A 13,546-nucleotide genomic window follows, 5' to 3' on the forward strand; every position below is an offset into this window, starting at 1 on the left:
AATGGCCCTTTCACCGGGGTGCCTAAGACCATTGAAAAACCTACTCTCTCTGATGGTCTTAGGACCGAGATGAAAATGATTTTATGGTTGGGGACCACCACAACATGAGGAACTGTTTAAAGGGTCGCGGCATTAGGAAGGTGAGAACCACTGACCTAGAGGATTTGGTTAAGTCACAGATTTGAAGTTCCCACTTAGCAGTGGTGGCTTTGAAGATCTATTTTAAAATCTGGATTTTGAAAGTCACACACATGGACTTACCATGGTCGCTTCTTCATGCGGCAGGAGCAAATCCATATTCTAAATTCTATGTATACACACAATTATGCAACTAGAATAAATCAGTTAAAGTACAGTCCAAGAAGGTATCAGACATCAGACTGTGTATAGTTTTTCATACTTTCTCCTCATGTGAAAATACTGAGCCTGTTCCAGACTGCCAAAATAAAGCTGCTTGGTGTCTCTTTGGAGGTGTGCTATTTAAATGATGCATGGGTCCTAGAGTCCGGAGGTCACGCCAAAGCCACACTCCATTCCTAAGCATGAGTGCAGCTTTGGTGCGCCTTCCGGATTCTTAGGGTGCATGCATCATTTAACAGCATACCTCCAAGAGACCATGCCGCTTTATTTCGCAGTCTGTAACAGGCCTGAGCTTGCATTTAGCATCAAATGGCAGGTACTTGTGCCATCTCTTATGCAACAACTTATTCTTAAGCAGTAGAAATGGGACATTAGATGCCTCACATAAGTGGTTATATGTTGCTTCAAGGGAGTTAAAAGTAATCTTTAATAGGACTTACAATTCTACACCAGCCACTGCATTTGTGACTGTTGTGTAGAAGACAATTGTGAGATATCAGTGTTAGTGATCACTTGACAAACAGTCCTGATATTCCACAACCGTCTGCCAGACACACTCACAAATGTAAGTTAACATCCGAGAAGCTGCAGTTCTTCCTACAACAGTCCAACATTTACCCCTGGGGAAAAAGATAGCTGAGAAGGGTCATTGGTCTACCCTGATTACATATTCAGACTTTAAAACCCAAGGCTCGCATGCATCCTTGTGTGCCTCAATAAGAGGCCACACTGTTCTTCTCCTTTTCAATGATGCTGCAAGAAAAGGTTGCCAATGAAGTAATATCACAAATTAGATAGGCTGAACTACTCCGAGGAACACTGCATTTGCATTCATTGCATTCTTCAGTACAAGACTATCCAACCTGGATTTTCTTCCCTTCCTTTGTGTCAGAATTGAAACCATTTGTCCACATTGGCTACAACCATCTTTCTTTCCTGAAATAACCTAACAAGAGAAAGTCTGTTTCTGTCTGCAGCACGCAGTCATTTTGTGTTGTTGTTGCTTGGCCACGGAAACCACCCACTTTGTCAGGTCACACTCTCTCAGCCCGAGAGGAAGGCAAGGCAAACCTCCTCTGAACAACCGTCAATGGGAAAACCCACATAGGTTTCAGGGTATCTGGATGGGGCACAGGTCTTCCCCCATTTCTAATAAGAGCTGCTGCCAATGAGCAACATTGCAAACTTTCAACGTGAGATCCCTGCGACCCAATAAGCGTTGTATACTCACCACCTTTGCAAGCATAACCATGACTGGAGGATGCTGGGAGTTGCAGTCCAGATCAGAGGAGTGGAGAGTCCTACCTTGTGGGGGATGTGGCAGAAGGGGCTGGACTGATGGCCTTCTTGGGGTCTTTTCCTTTCAACTCCACCATTCTATGACTCTGACAGACCTCACCAAGCTACAAATCCCAGGATCCCCCACAGCACGGAGCCCTGGCAATTAAAGTGGCGTGAAACCGGATATTTCCCCAGTGTGGATGCAGCATGGGACGTCGAAGCCCCCCGTCGCCATGGCGACCAGGCTCCCCCCTTACCCACCATGCATCGCGCGCCTGCTTCGTCTCAGGGCAGGCGCAGCAGGGCTTCAGGGAGAAGGCGGCTGCGGCGGCTTTGTCGTTTGCTGCTTCTGCTCTGCCGCCTGGAGACCCGGAGACTCGCGTGACGCCAGGCTCCCCATCTTGTTTATCCCTCTGCGCATGCGCCTAACCCACCTGCTGGAGAGAGTCCTCTCTGAAAGTTCTATTTGCCCGGCCTAAGCCTTTTGACGTAATACAAATGCGACGCGTGACCCAGGCCGATTTCCCTTCACGCATGCGCGCCGCAACGGCAACTGCGATATCTTCCCTCAAGGAACCTTGTGCCCTGTGCAGAAGCTCCTGACGTAATCCGGACGCGACGGAGGCACTCCGTTGATCCAGGGAGCGTTCCTTCGCGCATGCCCACTTTTCCCTCAGGAACTTTTTGCCCGGCTTTGGTTGCTGACGTCAATAAATGCGACGGATGCATCCTGTTGGGTCCCGGGATTTGTAGTTTTTTGGGGGATGGAGACCAGAGGAGGAAAACCCAAGTTGGGAAAGTCAGTCCCACTCTCCTCTCAGCCTCCTCCTCAAGGGAAGGCCATGGCCAACATCTCTCTGAAGAAACCTGCCATGATAGGGTTGCCTCAGACAAGGCAACTGTTAACAGGATTTGTAATTGGTTGACCAGATGAACCCAAAGGGTGCTCAACAATGACTTCCTTTTCTCCTGGAGAGAAGGACCAGTGGGGTCCCACAGGGCTCTGTCCTGGCCCAGTGCTATTCAACATCTTTATCAATGACCTGGATGACAGAATTGGAGCATATTCATCAAATTTGCAGATGACACCAAATTAGGAGGAAATAGTTATAATACCCCAGAGGACAGGAACAAATTCAAAATGACCTGAATAGGTTAGAAGATGGCCAAAACTGAGTGTGACTTTGCCCAAGGTCTTGTGGCTTAATTGTGAGTAGTTTGCAGCAGAGGCATTGAACCACTGTGAAGCAACACACAACACAAGCAACCTTGGCAAGAGTCACACCTCTCTCAGCCTCTTCAAGGGAAGGCCATGGCTAAAAACCTCCCCTGAACCAAGCCTGCCATGAAAACCCCAGATATTTTCCCTCGGGGTCGCGTGAGTGGGAAAGGACTGGAAGGCACACGCAACAACAACAACAACAATAACAACATTTATTAAAACAATATTTCCCTCCATTTTGGAAAACTGAGCGATACCCGGAAGATGTTGCACAGGAGCGCCCTCTTCAGGATTTCATATCTAGAGGGTGCGATGGAGCACGCAGTGCGCGTCCCGGAGCGCATGCGCAGCCCGCCTCCGGCGTTGCTATGGAGACGGCGTGGTCAGAAACTCCCAGGAGAAGCTAGGCCTAAGGGAAGGAGGGCCTGCGGCAGGATGAGCGGGCAGTGACTCTGGGGAGGCCGCCGGCGGCGGCGGCGGGTCCTTCGGGGGCCCGGTACCGCAGGCCCATGGCGCCCAGCGGGCGTTCGACTTCCTCTATGGTAAACGGCGCAGGCAGGGAAACTAGGATCATGGCCCACTCTTACGCCGAGCGAGGGATGCTGGGATTTGTAGTCTTTGGCGCCTCAGCCACCTTCCACCCCACTAGCCCCAGATTTACCTCCAAAAGAAGCCTTTTGAAGATGTCTCTTCTGAGATGTCTTCTTTTGCATTGTGTTTTATTATATGTATATAATATATATCGGTAATTTAAACTAATGTAATATTTTATATCTAAAATATAAAATGTTTATATAATTATAAAATATATTATGTTATAAATATTATAAGACTGTCTCATTAGAGAAATAATTATAATAGTATAAATATTACAAAATATAAAATATAATTTTAAGATTATATGTAAGTATGTATGTTATGTTTTGAAATTTTAACAACAACAACAATAATAATAATCAAACAACCTACCAGTTCCCAGGATTCCACACCGCATGAAGCCATGGCAGTCTCTGGTCAAGGTGCCTCAACAAACTGCAACCCCCAGAATGCCACAGCATTTGAATGGTTGGCAGTCCCTGGTCCCAAAAAACCAAACTATATCTCCCAGAATTTGACCACATGGAGGAGCCATGGCAGTTCCTAGTCCCCTCAATAAACTGCAGCTCCCAGGATTCCACAGCACTGAGCTATGGCAGCCTCTAGTCCTGTGACAAAGTACAGCTCCCAGAGGATCTCTGCATGGAGCTATGGCAGTCCATGGCCCTTAAACAAACTGCAGCTCCCAGCATTCCACAGCACTGAGTTATGGCAGTCTCTGGTCCCCCAAAAATCTACAGCTCCTAGGATTCCACCACATGGAGCCATGGCAGTTCCTGCTCCCTCAACAAACTACAACTCCCAGAATTCCCTAGCACTAAGCCAGGGCAGTTAAAGCCTTACTATGGAATAGTGGCAATTTAATTTCTCTGGGTTGAATTCTCAAGAGCTCTTTAAGCAGTGAATAGCATCCTGCTGGTCTACAATAATCTTTCTATTTGTTTCTTCTGATTAGCTCTCATATATTCTTTTAACACAGTAATATCATCCATTATTTCCTCCCCAGATTTATTCATATGAACTAATATATATATATATAATTTGTATTCTAGATCCATTGTATGTGCTATCGAGTGAGAGGGATCATGCACAAGCAACTATCCAGGCGCACCTGACTCATGATGAAATGGTAAGTGATTATAGTTTGAGATAGTTCTTACATGATCTTTCACAGTTCCTATACATTATATTTCTGTGGCTAGGAACATTAAAATCTACTTTTACAGGAAACTAATTACTGTACAGATGGTTATGATTATTAGCTATCACAGTTTTGTGGATTTTGGATGATTTTGTTACTTTGTTACATGGTCAACATGGCTACCTCTGGATATGTGAACGATGCCAACAGTGCCGACTTATCAACACTAGCATAAAGTAGTCATGTGCAACAGCATTTGTCGCCATGCTTTCATATTGAAGGAGTGGATGTAAATGTATTTTGGCATATAGGCTGTATCACAATTACATGCACATGAAGTATAAAATTGTGCATTTGGCCCTCTACTTTTGTGGCTTTCACTTTTGTGGCTTTGATTATTCACATATTTGATTAATATATTCTCTCTAGGAATCTCAAGATCCTCCAGCATGACTCTGTGTTCAGTGTCCAGCAGAAATCACATTGGAGGACCTAGAGATTCCTAAGAGAACACTTCTCTGGCGTTTGTAGGTCTCCCAGCACAATGTCATGATCAACTTCTGGCAGATGTTGACCACAGAGTTGCACTGGAGGACCTAGAGATTCCTAGAGAGGTGTTTTCTCAGGTAAAAAAGTAATGCTTTTTTTATTTGCAGTTTTTCCACTTTCATGGCGGTCCTGTGCCCCTAACCCCAGCAAATGTGGAGGGCCCACTATAATAATCTACCCATAGTTACTGTGATACCTTCCTTTCATCCTTTGTCAACAATTAATGTGTATCATTATAAGTAGCAGTTGATAGTGTCCTCTAAAGATGTGTATTGGTAAGGCTTCATGTAAACTCTTGGCAGTAAATGTATTTACCTTTCTAGTATGCAGAGAAAGAATTGTGTTTTCATAAACAATTACTCATATCCTGCAAAGTGTGACAGGTTATTTCTGATCAGATGTGCCTTGTCAGTGATGAGATTATCAACTGGCAGCCTTGTTTCTATTAGGTCCTAAAACTTTATCTTTGGAATGTATATTATGCTGTATTATATTGTATTAGTAATCAGAACTCTAGATTAGTTTTCATCTATTAGATACCAAGCAATTGCTGTTTCCCCCCTTCAATTATTCTATGTGTTTCACCTACAATATTTCCCTTTCCTATTTTTCCCCTCCCAAAATAAAATAGAGGAAAATGCCAGAGTTTAAAGCCATGTTTAGTAACCTGATTCACTATCCACCATACTCTGTGCAATTAGAAGAAAAATATCCAGTTCCTCCATTCATTGATCGAAGTTGGAGGGGAAGGGCACAGCGGCGCCTTGAGGCTCTTCAGATGCTTGATGTGTAAGTGGCATTTGGTACGGTAAGGCTTTTCTTTTTGAATAAAGCAGGGTTTGCGAATGCTGTCCTGTAAGTAGGAAATGACTGGCGAGAATGTAGTGGAATGTCAGGTCACAGTAACTACTTACTATGGTGCCAAAATATTGTGGAATAAATCCTCTGGGAGTGAGCTTATTTTCTGGTGCTCCACTGGATAGAACCCACATCAGTGCATTCAGATAGGAAGAACTGCCTGATGGTAAGATGTGTTCGGCACTGGTTTACCTTGGAAGAGTGTTAACTCTCCTTCGCTAAAGGTTTTTAAGGTGGCAGGCTCCACATCATTGTAGGCTGCATGGCTATCTCTTGGGGATGCTTTAGTAATCCACTTGTTACTTTTAACGGGAAGCTTAATATAAATTCTAAATGTTGTCTCTCTCACTGAAATGTTAAATCTAATAATGCATTTTACATTTCTTATTTTCCTGATAGATCTCAGCCCTCACTTCAGATTCCTAGAATGGAGTATGAAGATCCTGAAGTTAGTGGAAGGAATCGCTGGAAGTATTTTGAAAGGTGGGAACAAAACAGAGCTAATCTTATTCATTTCTAGGACAAATTCTATTTCTCATATTCCCAAAGCACCAAAAAAGATAGCATTTCTTATCTTGGAAATGTGTTGATTATAGTTGGTTTGCAGATAAAGTTTTATGTACTGTGGTATGCATTCCAAAATGCCTATATCTGTCCTAAAAGATGGAAATATCTTTTTCTGCTCAAGTAAGACAGTCAGATTTTAAAATTCTGTTCGGTAGAACCTTGGGCTTGGAAGTTGATCAAGGTAAGCTTCTGTGAAAGATAGCTTGCCCACAGTCACTAATTTCTGTGCCAATATGCCAAATAGAAGCCTCAAATAAGAATAGGATATAATAGGGTAGAATTTAGATATACTGAATTATTCAGGAAAACATGCTCTTGTATCAGGAAACTGAGTTACTCATACTAAGGTCTCTGACATAAGAGATTTATATGTTGTTGTTAAGGAAAGGATGGGCATTTTCTCACCCCCCAGAGAGTTGCAACATTACATTGTTGGCTAAAAGTCTGCAAAACATGCCATCTGTTTGCACTTCTTGACCTGTTTGCAGGGTTTAGAGGAAATTGAAGGTAACATCCAGCTGTTGCTTCAAGACTTACCTTTACCTTTGCCGTTTTAGGGTGTCCCTACCCTTGCATTTTTAAAAACTGTTTTTCAGGGTTTTGTTTAAAATTATTTTATTTAAAATTTTCAAGTATGTCATAGAATCATAGAATTGTAGAGTTGAAAGAGACCGCAAGGGCCATCCAGTCCAACCCCATTCTGCCATACAAGAAATCACAATCAAAGCATCCCTGACAGATGGCCATCCGACCTCTGTTTAAAGACCTCTAAGTAAGGAGACTCCACCACATCCGAGGGAGTTTGTTCCACTGTTGAACAGCCCTTACTGTCAGGAAGTTCCTCCTAATGTTGAGGTGGAATCTCTTTTCCTGCAGTTTGCATCCATTGTTCCGGGTCCTAGTCTCTGGAGAAGCAGAAAACAAACTTGCTCCCTCCTCTTCCAGATCTTTCACCATTTTAGTCGCCCTCCTTTGGACACGCTCCAGTTTCTCAATGTCCTTTTTTAATTGTGGTGCCCAGAACTGGACACAGTATTCCAGGTGGGGCCTGACCAAAGCAGAATAGAGTGGCACTATTACTTCCCTTGATCTAGACACTATACTTCTATTGATGCAGCCTAAAATTGCATTGGTCTTGTTAGCTGCCGCATCGCACTGTTGACTCATGTTCAACTTATGGTCTACTTGGATTCCTAGATCCCTTTCACATGTAGTCTTGTTCAGCCAGGTGTCCCCCATCCTATATCTGTGCATTTCATTTTTCCGCCCTTAGTGCAGTACCGTACATTTCTCTGTGTTGGATTTCATTTTGTTAGCTTTGGCTCAGTTTTCTAGTCTGTTCAGGTCATTTTGAATATTGATCTTGTCCTCTGGGGTATTAGATACTCCCCCTAATTTGGTGTCATCTGCAAATTTGATAAGTATGCCCCCAATTTTGTCCTCCAAGTTATTGATAAAGATGTTGAATAGCACTGGCCCCAGGAGAGAGCCCTGTGGGACCCCAGTGGTCATTTCTCTTCAGGATGAAAAGGAGCCATTGTTGAGCATCCTTTGGGTTTGGCCGGTCAACCAATTACAAATCCATGTAACAGTTGCCTTGTCTAGCCCACATTCTACAAGCTTGTTTGCAAGAATATCATGGGGAGCTTTGTCAAAGGCCTTACTGAAATCAGGATATACTATATCCACACCATTCCCTTCATCTAACAAGCTGGTAATTTTATCCAAAAAAGAGATCAGGTTTGTCTGGCATGACTTCTTTCTCTGATGTAAAAAAGAATAACAAAAGAAAAGAGATCAGAACAGCAGAATCCAAAAAATACAAATAGAGCTCCCTGAAAGTGATGTCAGTCAGCCATTTTCATCCAGAAGTCTGGTTTTCAGGGACTTGTGCTGGCCTGAGTCCCATGCACCTTAATTGCACCTTAACTGTGTTTTAAACAAAATCTGAGAATAGTGACTATTGTTTGTGAAATGGCTGAAGAGGATAACTTATCTGCTGAATATACTACAAATATACAAGTATATTTGCTCGCAAACATACTGCCTTGCAGACCAGTACTAAATACATTTTGCTTTTTTTCCAGGCCTTTCCTCCCATTTCATAAGCCAATTCCACTGAACATTGTTTATGCTATGTCAAAGTAAGTAGTGATGTACTCCCTAACTGTTTATGCTCAAAGATCATAGGCTGTTTCATGGTATCTTAGGGAAATGGATTTTTAATTTTTTTTTGCTAATTTTTGTTTTAAAAAATTCAAGGAAGAGATACTGTCACCCAAATAAGACGGAGGGCTGCTGAGGATACCCAGGCCCACTCAGACCACCCAAGCCCCGTGAATCTGTGTGAACATGTGCCTGTCTGTATTGCTCTGAGTTGAAGAGAGAAGACAACAGTAGTTGGTCAGGCCTTAAGGCAGTCCCTGTGCATGTGGGTGCTTTGTCCATACTAAGATATATTGTACCAAATATCTGTTAAAATTTTAGATCATAAATGTGAAATGCATATACGTAGATGAAAATCTGTACTCAGAAATTGAGGAAGACCAGCTGTTAAAAGCCTTCATGCCTAAGTAGTTGTACATGAATATTCACTCCCAGAACTTGCTGAGTTGAAAAATCAATAGTTTGGTGAATTAGCCTTGATAGGACCAGCATATTTTTAAGTTTTATGTGTCTTTAAATCAGTCTTGTACATCACAGTACCAGAGAAGGCTTTTACTTCTGAAGTAATTGGGGTATTATAAAGACAGTTCATTCAGGCTACTTGCTCTACTGCATTCAGCTGTCTCTTCATAAAATGAGTCAGTTTTGCTGTTGCTTACTACCAGCATGCTCAGAATAAAATGCTGAGAGGACTTCTTCAGGCTAGTATTGCTCCCAAGCTGGTTAAAGAGACATCAAAACAGTGAAAGCAACAGAAGCAACTGGAAAGGTTGTAGAACTTCATTTTCAAGATTAAAGGCTATGATCGGCCAATTAGGCCTAAGTGCCAGAGGTCCTAGTGCCTTATTTAAAATGAACACACCAAGTCAGCGCAATGTTTTGATTTACTTCCAGCAGCCTAAAATCATGACTGGAAATAAGAATGTAGTGACTAAATCAAGACTGAGGATTATTAGAATTAATGCGTAATGGAGCAAAAAAGTCAAGAATTGAGGGCACAGAGGATTTGAAGCTGAAAAATAGAGCATCTAGGACAGTGGTCCCCAAACTGTGGTCTTTAAGTGATTTTGGACTTCAGCTCCTAGATTCCCAGACTATTGGCCAACATGGCTGAGGCTTTTGGCAGCTGAAGTCCAAAATCTCTTAAAGGGCACAGTATGGAGACCATTGATCTAGGATATGGAAACAAATGATAAAATATGGAAGACAACGCTTCTATGAAAGTCACTTTGTTAATAGACTCCAACTCATGGTAGGAAGAAACAACAGACTGAGGAGCACCAGCTTTACCTTTTGACAAAACAAAATCAAGAGATTGAATGTGAGTGAGTATGGTGGTCAAAGGAGATACTGTGTGATCAGAATGATTTCTAGTGCAGTTACAACTATCAGAACTGTCTTCAGAGGGTGGGGATATATGAGTATAGGATGTAGTTAAAGCCACTATCAGACTGCACAGCTGAAGACCAAAGGCAGGTGAGTAGTTATGTGGTTGGCTGAATGAGGGCATTGTTCCTCCCCATAAAAATTTTACTTCTCCAGTGAAATTTTCCTAAAATTTCAAGCCTTCCAGTGACTTAAAACGTAAATGGATTATTTAGAAATTAAGTTTAGGCATCCAAACAAAGGGCGGAGACAAAGGCCCCATACAGACCGGCAGTTTATGCTGGCCTGTAGGCGAACTAGGGCTGAACGTCCACATGGGCCCAGCTGCCATCATGGTGCACACCATCCATACAGTGTGTAATGAGGTATAAGAATTACATAACACATTTTATGCTGCTATTTCTTTGGGGGAAAAAATCAAAACTCTTTTACGATTTATTTAGGATATAAACTCTGTATATAAAAAAATGTAATAAAATTATATCCAGACTGATGTTCAGTATAGTGTAGTGTTCAGAGTATGGAGTGATAACTCTGGAGATCTGTATGTGAATCTGCTCAGCTGTCAAATAGGATAACATCAATTTAATCACTCCCAGTCAGACTCACGTACTTCAGAGGATAGTTGTGGGAACAGAAAGGCTGCCTTGGCCGGAAGGTAAAATAGAAATCAATGAATAAAACAGAAGTATAACTTAAATAATTGTAATTTAGTTTTCTGTCAAAAGGATATTCTTTGATTCTTACTTGACTTTCAGGCCAGAGCCATATCAAGCAGAACCCAGGGACAAACCTGCCTATCTCATTTCACGAACGGTGGGTACACAGACAGATTACCGGGATGGTGAAGCGCAGACAGATCCCTACAGCCCTGCGTATGTGGTGCCTTCAGGCTCAGTACCTGAGTTATTGACCCTTGCCACGCTGACCTGGGGTGAGTTGAAGAAACACTGATGATTATGTTGGGATCTGAGACACAATTTCCTGTATGGCAGAGTTTAGATTTGTTCTCCTTCTCAAGTTGCACAGCCTGATGAAAAATGAAGAATGGTCACTTACCCCATCTCAATGTAAATGTTCTTAGTACCCAAGGCTGGCAGAATCCTTTTGGCACCTGAGATCAAAAATAATTTGGAAATAGTCAAAGACTTTCATGGCCGGCATCTATAGTTTTTTGTGGGTTTTACGGGCTATGTGGCCATGTTCTAGATAGAAGAATTTCTTCCTGACATTTCGCTAGCATCTGTGGCTGGCATCTTCAGAGAATGCAGTCAAGCATTCTCTGAAGATGCCAGCCACAGATGCTGGCGAAATGTCAGGAAGAAACTCTTCTAGAACATGGCCACATAGCCCGAAAAACCCCAAAAAACTAATTTGGAAATACTCTCTTCTGGAAATACAGTAGAATGAAACAAAAATACTTGAACAACATGTTCCAGTCCCTTCATGATACTCAAAGCTGCCTCTGCTTGCTGTGAATTTTAAATGGGAAAATTGTCCTTAAAGACCAATAAGAGAAAAGGACCTGGGTCTCCTCCTTCACTGTCTTCACAATCCCAACTACAATCAGTTGTCGGCTGCATTCATAGACACAATCAACTTTAGGTGTTCTTTGTCTAAAAGGAGAAAGAGGCAGCCAAAGGAGCTGCTGCTGCTGCTTCTTGATCCTTTGTCTCCCAGGTGCAGCTGCAGCAGTAACAGAGCAGAAATGAGTGAGGATGGACCATGTCTCCACCCAGCAAAGGGAAATCAGAAACTTAAAGAAGCCAGCTGGGTGGCCAGAAGCACAGGACAGCCATTTTCCAGTATCATCCTCATCCTCACCATCTGTCACTTGCCATTGCCATTTGCCATAGCAACATGGCATATGGGTTGAAAGTGGCTTCTATAGATCTGGAAAGCACCCTGGACCTGTTTTGTCATAGACAATAGGCTGATGGATGTTGGAGAGAGATACGCCAACTACACCACACTCTCCCATCTGCCACATGCCTAACTTAGGCCAACCCAGCATACTGCCACCAAGTGGAAGAAATGGCATTGATTTTAGTCTCAATACATGCATTTTCAGGCACCACAAGCCACCTGTATAGCTTGGGCTAAGGAATTTACCAGTACACACAAACAATGGCCAACCAGCCCATGTCTTTTTGCTGGCTGTTTTCTGAAGGGGGAATCTCAGTCTTTCCATAGTTACTCCAATGAGAGTCATCACAATTACAGATTTTAGTCACGTTTAAAAACTAAAACACTTTCAACCACTTCAGAAGTTATTTCAAAAAATTAACGCTTCAGCCTTGGTCGGTTTCCACACTGCAATTTTATTTTATTTTATTTTATTTTATTTTTATTTTTATCCTGCCTTTCTCCCAAAAAGGGACCCTAGGGGGCTCATCGTATAATAAACACATTAAAACAACGTTTTAAAAACAATTAAAATAGCCTAATTAAAACAGTATTATTGTTTCCTGTTCTTTGAAGGTCGGGGCCTTCCAGCAACGCAGGCCGAAGTGGAGGTGATTGAACGCGCTCGAGAGAAACGTGCCTGGGAGGCAACCCTTCCACCGCTGAATGATGCAGCACACATTGCAAAAAGGAGGCGTATGATGGATGAAATGGAGAGGAAAGAGTGGGCCTTCCGGGAAATGGAAATAGAAGAGTGCGTGCTCGTTTTTTAATTTTCTCTAGAAATATGTTTATGTTTTTAAAAGCTGTATTACTACCTCCTAATTGTCTGAGAAGGAGCAATCTTCTTTGAAATAACTTTTAATTAACTATTTCTGATACTTATACTTTAGAACAGGGGTTTCCAACCTGGGGTGCCTACATGCCCAGGAGTTGTGAGATGGGGGTGCTTCAAAGAATGGTTTGTGTTCTTCATGACAAGGCTCATCTCTCAGCCAGCTCCTAGTATGCCTTGAGAAGTAGTACTAGGTTGTTGTGTTGCATAGATAGTAGTCCCATTTTTTATTTAATCAAAAGGAGGGATAGAATACTTTAGATTTTTTCTGAATAAATTAGAATCTACCTGCTCAGTTTAAATGGGCATTTTATGTACTGAGTAAAAAGCTTTTTTTTAAAGTTCAATGTGTTCACCCGCAATATTGTATGTGGTTCAATTTGTGGTTTAAAAATAACAATTAAACTTCCTTATCTTCAAATGTGATGCTAGTTTTGTAGGGGGTATGAACATTAACCAAACTTTTCCTAGGTGAGTGGGGCATAGAAAAGGTTGGGAACCACTGCTTTATAAGAAAGTTAATATTTTGTGGACTATAATCTTATACGTCCTTGGAAGTAAGATTTATTCTTTTATAAAACATCGTGGGAATTGTTATTGAAGAATGGTATAAAATATGAAAAATAATATCAAAATCAGTGAGTAAACCTAGGCTCAGTTTGATCTGCATGCCTGTTAT

At 42.2% G+C, this 13,546-nt stretch overlaps 1 protein-coding gene across 2 annotated transcripts in view; it reads left to right on the forward strand.

The window, feature by feature from the left end:
- Nucleotides 1-3,244: 3,244 nt before the first annotated feature.
- The window catches only part of CFAP91 (cilia and flagella associated protein 91), a 34,268-nt gene continuing 23,966 nt past the window's right edge, over nucleotides 3,245-13,546 (forward strand). For both annotated transcript variants that reach the window (XM_042455385.1, XM_042455386.1), the window contains exons 1-7: nucleotides 3,245-3,405; nucleotides 4,513-4,589; nucleotides 5,782-5,939; nucleotides 6,408-6,491; nucleotides 8,663-8,719; nucleotides 10,886-11,061; nucleotides 12,609-12,786. In XM_042455385.1, coding sequence (XP_042311319.1) covers nucleotides 4,587-4,589; nucleotides 5,782-5,939; nucleotides 6,408-6,491; nucleotides 8,663-8,719; nucleotides 10,886-11,061; nucleotides 12,609-12,786 — 656 coding nt within the window. In that variant the 5' untranslated portion in view covers nucleotides 3,245-3,405; nucleotides 4,513-4,586. The remainder of the gene's footprint in view (nucleotides 3,406-4,512; nucleotides 4,590-5,781; nucleotides 5,940-6,407; nucleotides 6,492-8,662; nucleotides 8,720-10,885; nucleotides 11,062-12,608; nucleotides 12,787-13,546) is intronic.

The sequence above is a fragment of the Sceloporus undulatus genome, chromosome 2 (assembly GCF_019175285.1).
Source record: "Sceloporus undulatus isolate JIND9_A2432 ecotype Alabama chromosome 2, SceUnd_v1.1, whole genome shotgun sequence".
NCBI lineage: Eukaryota > Metazoa > Chordata > Lepidosauria > Squamata > Phrynosomatidae > Sceloporus > Sceloporus undulatus.